Raw genomic sequence first — 13,591 nt, 5'->3', positions numbered from 1 at the left:
CAGTCCCTCCTGCAGCAAAGCACCCCCACAACATGATGATGCCACCCCCGTTCTTCACAGTTGGGATGGTGTTCTTCGGCTTGCAAGCCTCCCCCTTTTTCCTCCAAACATAACGATGTTCATTATGGCCAAACAGTTACATTTTTATTTCATCAGACCAGAGTACATTTCTCCAAAAAGTATGATCTCATGATGACAAAACCAGTTTTTTCTTTTATACATTTTTGCAAATGTATTAAATAAAATATTACATTTACATAAGTATTCAGACCCTTTATGCAGTACTTTGTTGAAGCACCTTTGGTAGCAATTCTTGGGTATGACACTACAAGCTTGGCACACCTGTATTTGGGGAGTTTCTCCCAATCTTCTCTGCAGATCCTCTCAAGCTCTGTTTGGTTGGATGGGGAGCATAGCTATTTACAGGTCTCTCCAGAGATATTCGATCGGGTTCAAGTCCGGGCCAGTCAAGGACATTCAGAGACTTGTCCCCGAAGCCACTCCTGCGTTGTCTTGGCTGTGTGCTTAGGTCATTGTCCTATTGGAAGGTGAACCTTCACCCCAGTCTGAGGTCCAGAGTGCTCTTCAGAAGTTTTTCATCAAGGAGTTCTCTGTACTTTGCTACGTTTATCTTTCCCTCAATCCTGACAAGTCTACGAGTCCCTGCCTCTGAAAAATATCCCCACAGCATGATGCTGCCACCACCATGCTTCACCGTAGGATGGTGCCAGGTTTCCTCCAGACCTGACGCTTGGCATTGAGACCAGAGTTCAAAATTGGTTTCATCAGACCAGAGAATCTTGTTTCTCATGGTCTGAGAGTCCTTTAGGTGCCTTTTGGCAACTCCAAGGGGGCTGTCATGTGCCTTTTACTGAGGAGTGACTTCAGTCTGGCCACTCTACCATAAAGGCCTGATTGGTGGAGTGCTGCAGAGATGGTTGTCCTTCTGGAAGATTCTCCCATATCCACAGAGGAACTCTGGAGCTCTGTCAGAGTGACCATCGGGTTCTTGGTCACCTCCCTGACCAAGGCCCTTCTCCCCTGATTGCTCAATTTGGCCGGGCGGCCAGCTCTAGGAATTGTCTCGGTGGTTCCAAAATTCTTCCATTTAAGAATGACGGAGGTCTCGGTTCTTGGGGACCTTCAATGCTGCAGACATTTTTTTGGTACCCTTCCCCAGACCTGTGCCTCGACACAATCCTGTCTCGGAGCTCTACAGACAATTCCTTTGACCTCATGGCTTGGTTTTTGCTGTGGGACCTTAAAAAGACAGGTTTGTACCTTTCCAAATCATGTCCAATCAATTTAATTTACCACAAGTGGACTCCAATCAAGTTGTAGAAACATCTCAAGGATGATCAATGGAAACAGGATGCACCTGAGCTCAATTTCGAGTCTCATTACAAAGGGTCTGAATACTTATGTAAATAAGGTATTTGTTTTTATTTTTTATACATTTGCAAACTTTTCTAAAAACCTGTTTTCATTTGTCATTATGGGTTATTGTGTGTAGATTGATGAGGGCTTTTTGTTTTTAATCCATTTTAGAATAAGGATGTAACATAACAAAATGTGGAAAAAGTCTAAGGGTCTGAATACTTTCCCGAATGAACTGTAGCATCTCAGACATTTAAATGATTAGTTAAAGAAGATCTCTGGATGGTCCTTTCCCTATCCCATTACTAAGTGCGTTTTGTTGCCATCAACACCATGAAAAGGTTGTAATTAAAAGGTAGACTTAGCGATATGACGTAGACGCAGAAAGTAAACAGCATAGTGGGTAAATTTCCACAACAACTAAGAGCATTGAAGCGCGAGGCTCAACCTCTGCTGTTTTGGTCCCGTGGCTACCATGTTGTGAACAGCGTGAAGCGAACCCCTGCACATGCACAGATACTGTGTATGACAGAGTGAAGTCTCGCATCTCGCTCAGCTCAATATCTGCGGTGCTGTTCATGGCAACGTCATTTAGCTGAGTCTACATTTAAAACTTCTGCCTGCTAATCCCTATACCTAGCCTAATGAAAGGGGAGTGTTGATGACTCATCCTACCTTCCCTCTCCACACAGTAGTCTTCTTAATATTCTAATGCACCGTTCCACATGTGGTCATGAGAAGCTGTGGACAAGGCTACAGTCTGACCACGGTAAAAGAGGAAGCTCTGAAGGGTATTCATGTTCCTGTTAAGGTCAATCTCTGGCTCCTCTTAACAGTCTCTCCAGGGTCTGACCATTTACCGCGACTTCTATTAACCAGACAGCATAGCGCAGATTCCCAGCAGGCAATTCAGGACATGCCTCAAGGTTAAGCTGCCACAGTGCAGTTCAATACTCAAAAGCAAGGGCAATGCAAACATGCCGAAAATTGTACCTTAACGGTTGGTTGGTACCGTTAGTCTTTAACACTGAAATGTCTAAATGAATTGGTAATGTTGAACAACAATAAAGGCTAAATGAACAGCAGGTTATTTAGTGCATACTGCCCTCTTTTCAAGTACATACAATTCCCTCCGCCTCATTCATCCAAGACCCAGCCAGACATTGTGCCTCCTGCTGACCCGACACTCACCAAAAGACCCCACAGTGACAGCAAACGCTGGCCAGACCCACATAAAATGCCACATGCCATGCTAGGTGTCTGGAATCCCAGGCCATGGAGGGTGCTGATGGGTAGTGTCTGCGCGTTAGGCTTGGAGGGGTGGGATCGCCATCTACCACTGACTTCCCTACAAGGTCATCTTGCTGTCCAAACAATAGGAACAGCTGAGCAATCCTCCCCCTCCATCCTTCAACCAACTCAACACTGACTGGCCCCTATCAGTATGTGGGCCCTTATTTTACTCTACATGCACCGGCCAGGTACCAGAACCCCCAGAAATGCAACACCTCGGGATATAGACCACATTATGCTGATGACTAGCTATGTGCAATAAACACCTTAAGTTAAACTAAAAAGAATGGCCGTTGCATTTATGGCCAATGTTGAGCTATTCAGGGAGAAGAGAACCATCTCCTTAATTTCCCTGAAGTTCTGAGATAAATTAAGAGTGACTATGGGTTGAGAGATAAGTGAATCGCCTAGCAGGAGCAGCAGCTGTCTGAACCACGGTGCTGTGAGGGACATGCTAGAGGGCGCAGCTCATCAGACCAACATTTTCCCTGGTGGCGTCATGTAAAAATCCCCCCAGCGTGAAGAAGATTCTTCCCAATCGTTCTGATTGTGCTCCGATTGTGACGTCATGCTTTAACATTTCTCCCAGCGTGAAAATGTTCCCAGTTGAATAATCACACGCGCAGCTCTTTACGCTATGTGGATGGCTGAGCTAGTGTGGATGTTTCGCTCACTTCCTCAACCTCGAAAAACTGTTCTGTGGGCACACGCATTTGCTTCACACATCTGCCAATCAATGGTGGACAGGAGTATTGACACTGACCAAATCAGAAGCTTGTTGAGGTGTGAGGTCAGCATATAAAACACAGACTCACACATCAAAGTGCTGAGGGTTGATGTGAGGAGAGATTTTTTGCGATTGCAAAGACTTGGGCGCTACGGGAGGGTGTGAGAGACATCCGGCCGTGCTCAGACTCGAGGCTGTAATCGCTGCCAAAAGTGCTTCAACAAAGTACTGAGTAAAGGGTCTGAATACTTATGTAAATGTGATATTTCCCCAAAAAGAAATTATACATAATTTTTTTTGTTGTCATTATGGGGTATTGTGTGTAGATTAATGAGGGGAAAAAACTATTACATCTATTTTAGAGTAAGGCTGTAACGTAATAAAATTTGGAAAAACTCAAGGGGTCTGAATACTTTCTGAATGGACTGTATCTGGTTGTAAAATAGTTGCTATTAAGCACAAAATGGAGAGTTGAGAAATAAAAATTATACCTCTGACAAGATATCGGTTTGTTTAAACTAATTAATCAATCAGAACACTTTTTCTCCGGGAAAGGAAAGCGAGTGACTCGTTCGACATCGCAGCAGGCCCCAGCGAAACATGTACAGGCAGGAATCATGAGAATAATGTATTTTACTGTTTGACCAAATAATGGTTTAAGCCACCTAAAAAAAAAAACATTTTGAGTGAGGTGACCATGTAGAATGTGCAGCTCCCACCGATGAGTTCAATTAAAACATTTATTCGCACAGCCAAGTCAAAGGGTCACAAAATGCAACTAAATGGTTGCAGTCTGGAACCCTGCCTGGAACAGCAGTCAAGGAAAGCTGACATCACATAGCTGCAGATTAGTTTAGTAAGAACAGCAGTGACAGCAAACCTCAGCACAGCATCCCTGTATTGACAGTGCTGGGTCAGACAGCTTGGGCTGGACAAGGATGAACTACAGTACACAGATACAGCAAGAGGACAGCCAGCCCAGCCAGAGGATGTACTGAGAAATGCATTAGCTACAATCAAAACATTAATGAAAACCAACACTGGGCTATAATCTTCCGGACAGTAAACACATCAGCAGAGAGCAAAGCACCATCTCTAGACTGTGGATGTCCCATGTGGGCTTATGAGAGTTGAGAAGGAGAGAGCTAAATGTGTCTACCTCCAGAGGGCTTACAGGAGCTGGGAAGGAGAAATGGGCTCGGAGTGGAGCGGAGCGAGAGGCTGGCTGACAGGCAGGGCAGGGCCAGAGATGGCCCGTTTAGTATTCTGCTCACAGCTCAGCCAGTCACTGCAGCCTGCGTCCTCTGCCTCAGCAGTGAGCTGGCATCTGCGTCACAACCAGCCTCTTGCTGGCAGGGGGGGTCACACTGGGACTTTGGGCAAAAAACATTATTCAGAAAAGAACATCACAGAAACCAATATAAAAAGGCTCTGCAGAATTGACCCATATGCCCTCTTTTAGGTGAGCTTCTCAATTTCCACCTGACAGCATGCACAACGCATCACTCTGACAATATCTGCTTTACCAGCCGCTCTCTGGAAGTCTGCTTTCCGAGCAAGGATGTTAGCCATTTTCCTGGGTGAACATAGAGCACACAACCAATCATGCCCACACTAAACAATCATAGGAGGCACAGAGGCTGGAATTCACACAGCAGGACCAGTCTTTGACAAATTCCTGTGCATCAAATAAAGGCAACTATACAGAATACCCACGAAGACTTCCAGGACCCACTTAGATAACCATACTATTATGAAGCCATTGTCAAACATCTACCCCCCAAACCTAATTTTCCATCACTCTATCACAATTGGTTTAATAGAAATTAGCGAGCAGCTAATGCACACAGTGCTGACGGTGCCCTTCTCAAGGTGACTTTGGAGCCCTGCCAAAAACTGTCCCACACTGCAACAATTTTTTATTTTTACCGTTATTTTACCAGGTAAGTTGACTGAGAACACGTTCTCATTTGCAGCAACGACCTGGGGAATAGTTACAGGGGAGAGGAGGGGGATGAATGAGCCAATTGTAAACTGGGGATTATTAGGTGACCGTGATGGTTGAAGGCCAGATTGGGAATTTAGCCAGGACACCGGGGTTAACACCCCTACTCTTACGATAAGTGCCATGGGATCTTTAATGACCTCAGAGAGTCAGGACACCCGTTTAACGTCCATCCGAAAGACGGCACCCTACACAGAGCAGTGTCCCCAATCACTGCTCTGGGGCATTGGGATCTTTGTTTAGACCAGAGGAAAGAGTGCCTCCTACAGGCCCTCCAACACCACTTCCAGCAGCACCTGGTCTCCCATCCAGGGACTGACCAGGACAACCTGCTTAGCTTCAGAAGCAAGCCAGCAGTGGTATGCAGGGTGGTATGCTGCTGGCAATGTTCCCAGGAGGGGGGGGGGGGGGGCACAAGACACCGGCCATCTTCCCTACTGTCACTGCCTGCTATAAATACACCATGATTTTATAATCTAGACAGGCTATCCAGGCTTAAAATAAACCCACCACTTTGCGCAAAAGAACACTGCATCACCTCAATGGCTTAGGGTTAAACAAAGTATCATGATAACGTTAGCCCTTCAAGGGCTCCAGCATTCAACTCCACATCAGTTGAATACGTCCATCCCCCGCTGCACTGCAGCCAGGTATTGCCCAGGACACATTCCTCTCAAAACCAGAGACGTCTCGCTCTTCGCTAAAGTGCTAGAGTCACTGTCTTTGGGTGAGTCATACCAGCCGCACTGAGAAAACGGGAGACAAGCCACTCAAAGGTTGAGTTTACCGGCTCCAAGGGGGATGTTCTAGCTACGGTTGAGCCGCATGCGAGACTCATCAAGGTGGTGTGTTCAGTGCACCCTGGTGAGTTAAGCACCCCCAGGAAACATGCGCACATGATCCGAGAGGCCTTTAGCAGCACTAGTGCCTAGTCATCTGGGACAATGGGTTAATAGAAACATCCCAAAATACACCACTTCTGTAGGGTGAGTCACCTCTGCAGTGGGACTAGGGGAAGAGGGGAATTGAAATGAGCTTTTACTGCTAAAACGTCAGCCTGACCTTGCCTAGGCTCATGAGCCCTTTTAAAAATAGCATTTACCTGAATGAGGTGTCATAAAAAGCAAAGGCTAAAAACAATGCTGTTTTGCATAAAAAGAGATCAGGACTGTCCTTTTTTTCTACAGTGGTAAACTATTAAAAGGGAAATATTTTTCTAACAAAGAATAATAACTGTTAATAATTCAACCTTAAACAATACTTATTCATAAGCAAAATGACTGAATTATCAGAAATAGTCTAGGTCTAATGCATCCTAAAGCACCGAGAAAGACAGGGTTACCTTACCAGAAACCTCTACGATGTCTCCTGGCACGATTTCTTTGGCCTTGATCCTCTGAACGGTCTTCCTGTCCTGGCGGTAGACCTTGCCCATCTCAGGCTCGTACTCTTTTAGGGCTTCAATGGCATCCTCAGCATTGCGTTCCTGTGTAGATTAGAAATGTTGACCGTTTGCTTACATATTTGAAATTGAACTTGATGATCTGACGACATTATAGATGCAAATTCAAATAAGCTCATTTTACTTTTTCACTATCTCACAAACTACAGATATGTGGGTTCATTTAAAGGCACAATCTGTAACTTCAACATGCCACTTTGTTTTGTTAACTGATGGATGGGGCTTGTGAAATATAACCAGTTTTGAATCCAAAGACAGCAGGAGATCTTAGAGATTGTGCCTTTAGATTGTGCATGACAAGGACCAGGAGATTTGCCTTCGCATATTTTAAAATCTGGAAGGGAAAAAAAGAAAAAAAAGGTGCAATATGCAGAAATCGCTCTGCCATTTCATGGTTGCTAAAATTCTAATTGTTTTCCTAATTTCAGAATCATTGTACAATCTAAAACGCTGTGAAATATCTTTCGGCAGACATAGGTGGGTTAATTTAAAGGCACAAAATCATAGAAATAGCACAGATCTAAAAGCTTCATATACCCGCTTTCAATTAGAATAACAGATATAACTCTAATTTCTATGTGAATTTGGTCAGGTTGCCAAAAACAAAAGTTACATATGGTAACTGATTATGCTTAAGAAAACAGAAGTGCAAGTAGTAAACATTGTGTCAGTCACATATACTAGTAATTTATGAAAACAGTAGCTAAATAAGAACCTTCACACCATGCCAAAGTCACGTTCACTCAATCACTTAGAATAGAAAGCTTAGTTCTAAAGTCCACATTTCTAGGACAACTTCAACGTATCAGTTAGTGAGAGCCTATCAGGGCAGGAATGGCCAGTTGCATCACTTCCTGTTGAGTAAGTCTACTCCATGGCATGCACTGGCTTAGCTTACTGAACATTCCTCCTAGGGGCTGCCTGGCAGTGCAAGCAAAGTCAACCAGCATGACAAAAGGTCTGACAAGAAAATGGGCATCGAAACAGAGTAAAAGAGACAACTATCAACTTGTGGATTGAATTGCCTATCATTTATTCCATTCTTTGACTACACAGAAATGCTTTATGGACTGGATTCAAATGTTCAAGACCATTTGCTCACAAACATGCCATCTATGGAATGTTAAACTCCGACAGACTAAGGAAATGTAACCTAGTTCTGGACAAACTCATGCAGGAATTTAGACTGAATGAATAAATCCTAAGGGAGCATCCAGCCAATTTGTGTTGGTAGTTGCTACAGACAAATTTCTCCTTGCAAAGACTGCAAACATTAGAGAATGGCTAAGAGACCATGGGTGTAAACATAATTAAAGCAACAGACGTGAAGTCTGAGCAAGAGGAGGGATTGTCACTTTGGTCATGCCTAAACCTTCTCAAATGTACTCAGTGACCCACTTTCTTCCTTGCCCCATTTTTCATCTACTTTCATCTACCATTGAACAGCAAGTCCTTAAAGAAAGGAAAGCATAAAACTGCCATGTGACCAATGAACAGAATGTATGAGACTTGTGGATTCTCCTACCTACAACTCTTTATGGTAGCTGTTTTGCCTATAGTCGCTAGCTAGTTGCATACAATAAGTATTCCTTTCCACAGCCTGCACCAAAACAAGAGTTTCGGAATACTGTCATTGACATTGCAACGCCACACTGAACATCGACTTTCAAAATACTGTAAAAGATGTCTAAATTACATCATGCAAGTTGCTCACCTGCCACACACCCACGATGGCATTGGCTATAAGAATGAGTAAGATTACAAAAGGCTCCACAAAGGCTGTGATTGTTTCTTCTCCATCCTCGAACAAGGCCAAGACCTAAAGGTAAACAAGACAACGATGATCCATTATTGCCATGATTCCACAGGAGTAATTAATAACATCTCTCCCCCTGGTTACGCTTACTACGATGTATTTAAGCGATCAGAATCATGTTAAGAAAACGGTTGTGAAATAAGGTTAAACTAAATGTCCACGGAGAATGTGTATGCATTCTGATACGACTGATTAACTTAGCAGTGGTAGAAATGCATAGAAATGTACATTTTGTTGAGTGAGCTGCATTTTTTACATAAATGACAACAAGATGAACATACAAACAGTTACATCAGAAGATTTACAGTAGGATATCAGTGCAAGAGTAACACATTTAAACAAAATGAATACAACACATTTGTTTAGATGTTAAAACATTTTCTAAAGCTTTGAGCTCATTTAACACCAAAACCGGACAACATTTTCCAAGTTCAAAAGCAATGTGCTAAAGGTGCAACACATAGGATTTTGTTGAGTTTTTGAATTGTAATTTCAGAAAATGTCCATAATATAGCTGCAGTAATAGTGGAATGATAGTGTTTCACAGTATTACTTACCCGCCAGTGTTTTGATTGGCTGTGATATTAGCCCATTGATTTCTCCCGGCAGATATCGTTTTTACAGCTGTTTGAAGCTAGTGGACCGGAACAGAAAGTAACTTGCTGTTTTTTTCCCGGTTTTGGTCCACCAGCTTCAAACAGCTGTAAAAAAATACTTGTACTTATTCAAAATATATTTCACAACGATTTGGATGGTACAATGATTCCCTACACTATTCAGTGCCTGTTGTCTCACAAACAAAAATTGAGCGAACAGTGTAGACTTTTTGCAACCAGGAAATGATAGCGATTTTCATAAGATAACACAGCCACAAAGTCAGAACATTTTTGACAGATGTTGCTCAGGCAGGAACCCTAAATAGGCGAAAATCACAACACTGGTGGGTATGTAATATTGTGAAAACACTATCATTCCATTATTAGTGCCAGATATATTAATGGGCATTTTCTGAAATTACAACGCAAAAATTCTAACAAATCCTATGCGTAGCACCTTTCAAATACCATAAACCTCATCGTAATCTTGCACCGTGATTTTATTTTGAGTGATTATTTAACTAGAGTTTGCTGTACTGAGCAATACATAGCCAACTCTTTATAAACGCACATTGTTGAATTAAAGTTCCAAATTAAATCTGTTTTTATCTCATTTATGGTCAATTTTGCACATAAGACATTTGAAATTCGAAAACTTAAATCGAACACCGAAAATACAGTAAGACTACAGTTTATAACAGATCGTGTTGATGTATGTAATTTCAGTGTCAGCACATAACAGTACATTTGGACAAATTAATCAATGGCCCTCAGTAGCCATAAGTATCATGCATAGTATGCATGTCAAATATGAGCAGTTGAAACAAACAGCCAGCCACCTTACCACCTCAAACAAACCAGTTACCAGGACTACTGCTGCAGTAATCGGTCACAACCAACAGATTTCACTCAACATAGCCATTCTCCAACTCTGCACTCTTCCTCTCTCACAAACCAGAGATAAAAACACTCTTCTGGGAGCAAGACTAATTTGCATGTTATCTACTGAGAATAAGAGCACACGACACGTGTTGCACAAATTCACTTTAACGTGACAAAGCCGCATCATGAACACCGCGCTGCAAGTTCTTCTGCAAGTTCTGCTGCACCCGCTTGTTATTTCATTAGCCTACTACTCGCCCATCATTGGATCTGACTTAACTGACAACCGACCAAAAGTATGGGAGTGCGGTGCATTGGAGAAGGCGTGGTGCATTCGTCTGGGGAATGCCCTCCCACTGAAGGTCAGAGCCCAAATTTGGTCTTGAGTGGTGGCCTGTCCCCATCAGACAGCAACCACCAACACCACCATATCGCAAGGCTGGGCACTGCATATCAGCTCCTCTAGCAGACTGACACACACTGGGATTATAGATTACAGCTCTTGACACCTCCATACTGGCATCAAAAGGACCTCATCTCCTCAAGTCAATGTACATACTATCTGACACTACATTGTAAACCTTTCCAGTGCCAAAACCTCCTTCTGTCCACTACCAAAAAACATGAATAGTAAACACTGATGTAGCAGTACACTGCTAATACTGCAGAACAATGAAAATTAGGCTAGATCACTGTATGCTGTCAGTTACATTTCAATCAAACCATTTAGCTTGTGGATAGGCTTCTTACTCCAAATAACGAGGCAGAGGAGAGGAAGTGATTACACTGCGAGAGTAAAAGACGACTCAAATGTCTTGTTAGACACATGGTGATAGCAACTCGAGTCAAGCAACTGCTGTCATCACCATTCCTCAGATGTGTAGCTAGCCTTCTCAGCTGTTTGGCTGCCTGATCTGTGAATGTAACCTCAGCCTAGGCATTCAAACAGAAGACATTTGCTGTCCACACGTCTCATGCCACTAAGTCAAACATACACTTTCCCTTTCCATGCCAGACAGCCCACTCCTACTGATGTGCTTTCATCAGCAGCTCTGAACAGCAAGCAGATGATTTAAGAGTTTGTTTCTATGACAACTTAACGCAACATGGGGGGGGGGGGGGGGGGATTGTCACCTCTATGTAATAAACCAAAACAATCTAATACATTCACAATACTCTTCAATACAGCGGTCACTGTAAAGGATTGTGACCAAATGCCAGGCCCATGGCAAGCAGCAGCAGTACCAAAGTTAGTGTGTGTTCTAAACCCGATCTAAAAAAACAAAGAGTCTAAGCGATATACTTACAAAAGATATACAAGCTGCCAGCAGAAGAATTCGTACAAGTAAATCTTCAAATTGTTCAACAACAAGCTCCCATAGAGACTTCCCTGTGGAATGAAAGAGATGTAGAAACACATAAAATCAAGAAGAATTTGTAGCACATAGATTTCACTTTTACAACAAACTATTTTAATGACGTGTTGTTATTACCTTCTTCAGCAGGTAACTCTGGAGATGGGCCAATCCAAAGTGCATACAGGGAAAAGAGAACACACCATTACATTAGTAATGTTTTAGTAGCTAATGCTGTTAATTTTGACAATCAAACATATGGCACTGCAATTTGTTTATCTCCACCCCATTTGACTCCCAATGACCCCCACTAAACCCCATATGTCCTGGTTCAGATTTTGCTAAAGCTAAAACTTTGCTATAGGCAACATGGAAAAACAGGGTTTTGATTTAATTGCATTCACCGAGTGAAACCCCAGTCTTGTGTTCGGCTGAGTCATTAACAGTAGCAAGTCGTAGATGGTAAGCATATTGCCCAATCAATGTTTGAATTCATGGTGGTGACACATTAGGTAACTTTTTGAACCCATGTTCTCAGAGGTCACCTTGAATGGTGTCAGACGCACCCAATCTATTTTATGTCATCCAGTAGACGCTTTCATGAGCTTAAATCGGGAATCGAGCCTCGTTTCTTGTGTGAACATCTAGGAAAAACTACAGAACCCAGGATTCTATGAACCGGCTTGCGTTAGCTAACTAGCATCATTAACTGTCAGCTAGCTAGGCCTGTGCCATGCCCATGGCGAGCGGCTATGCTGTCCCAAATGTCCTAGGCTAGCCATCACATCAGAATGCCAAGGCACACGTCAGCGGTCTATACTTGTATACCTGGTTTAAAATACCCATACACTAATATAACAATTCCCCCATGTAACTGACTACTTTCTAGCTAGTTTGTACAAGATTGAAACCCACGAGGTTGTCTACGATGACATCAGCCAAATTAATTCAGTCCATGACCGGGCCGAGTGATGGGGCTGACATTTACCCCAATGTGTAACTCCTAGGTAACTTTAGCTAACAGTGGGACTAAATGATGGTATCATGTTCCCTCATGAGTGACATATAGTGAACATTAGCTAAATAGCTACCGGTACTACTAGTAAAGGTGTAGAGGTTCACATACCGTTCGAGCCCCATTTCTCCTTTTGACGTTTCACCTGGTCCAAACCAAGTCCAGTGCTTTCGTTGACGGAGAAATGGCTATAAACTTCTTCAACACTCTTTGTGTGAGCGTTATCCATGATGGTTGGTGGGCTTCTTGTCAGTTGTACTTTGTTTACTCAGCCGCCTCCGTCTCTTTAAAATTAAAACCTTTCAGCAGAAATACAGCTTGCCAACTGTGAAATATGCATTCACAGAAAGGCCAGATGTCGATGATACGAATATGAAATTGTCCGTAAATTGGTAGGCTGATAAACGAGCTAATTGGAACGAAAAAATTACTCTTCCTCCCTCAATAAATGTTACTTTGGGTGTCCTCTTATCTCCCCAAAAATGGTTGAAAAGAGTGCCGCAATCGCCAATGTTAAGGGCTGCAATCAGCCGGTCCAATCCTTGCGCTGACCTAAATCCACCTTTCCCGGCACAGCTCACAGCTTCAGTGGTAACAAACTGTAGCGCTGATCTGATTTTATTGAAAGTGCCTCAACACTGGGTCGTCATGAGTTACCACAGCCACAAAGTCAGAAGGCCCGCCTACTCAACCAATCAAACGAGGGAATGTGATGACAGCCAAAGTCAGAAGGTCCGAATACTCGACCAATCATATGAGGGAGTGTGATGACGCGTATGCCGGTTACAGTTCGTTGGAAACGACCAATCAGATGAGGGAGTATGATGACGATTATGCCGACCGTCTTGCAGAAGCAGACGAGACGCATTTATTTTATCTAGAGATCATCAAAGATTTGGTTATTTATTATCTATATTAAAACAAACCAACCGTTCTAAATGCAAAGTGGTAATTGGATGTCTTACTCAAAAACTCATCTTGCAAGCTTATCAGGATGTTTGTCCTTACTCATAGTTACTTGTCTTAACCCAGAATAGGTTTACTCCAACATCTGCATTGTTTT

General features: G+C 42.9%; 1 protein-coding gene across 2 annotated transcripts in view; it reads right to left on the bottom strand.

The window, feature by feature from the left end:
- Window positions 1–13,144, bottom strand: part of LOC111957697 (sarcoplasmic/endoplasmic reticulum calcium ATPase 2) — a 40,013-nt gene extending 26,869 nt beyond the window's left edge. For both annotated transcript variants that reach the window (XM_023978639.2, XM_023978640.2), the window contains exons 1-5: window positions 12,640–13,144; window positions 11,652–11,669; window positions 11,466–11,548; window positions 8,579–8,683; window positions 6,750–6,888 (exon numbers count right to left, since the gene is read on the bottom strand). In XM_023978639.2, coding sequence (XP_023834407.1) covers window positions 6,750–6,888; window positions 8,579–8,683; window positions 11,466–11,548; window positions 11,652–11,669; window positions 12,640–12,757 — 463 coding nt within the window. In that variant the 5' untranslated portion in view covers window positions 12,758–13,144. The remainder of the gene's footprint in view (window positions 1–6,749; window positions 6,889–8,578; window positions 8,684–11,465; window positions 11,549–11,651; window positions 11,670–12,639) is intronic.
- Window positions 13,145–13,591: the final 447 nt, after the last annotated feature.

The sequence above is a fragment of the Salvelinus sp. IW2-2015 genome, linkage group LG33 (assembly GCF_002910315.2).
Source record: "Salvelinus sp. IW2-2015 linkage group LG33, ASM291031v2, whole genome shotgun sequence".
Classification (NCBI taxonomy): domain Eukaryota; kingdom Metazoa; phylum Chordata; class Actinopteri; order Salmoniformes; family Salmonidae; genus Salvelinus; species Salvelinus sp. IW2-2015.
Note: the sequence above shows the minus strand (reverse complement) of the source record. Positions and strands in the feature narration are given on the sequence as shown.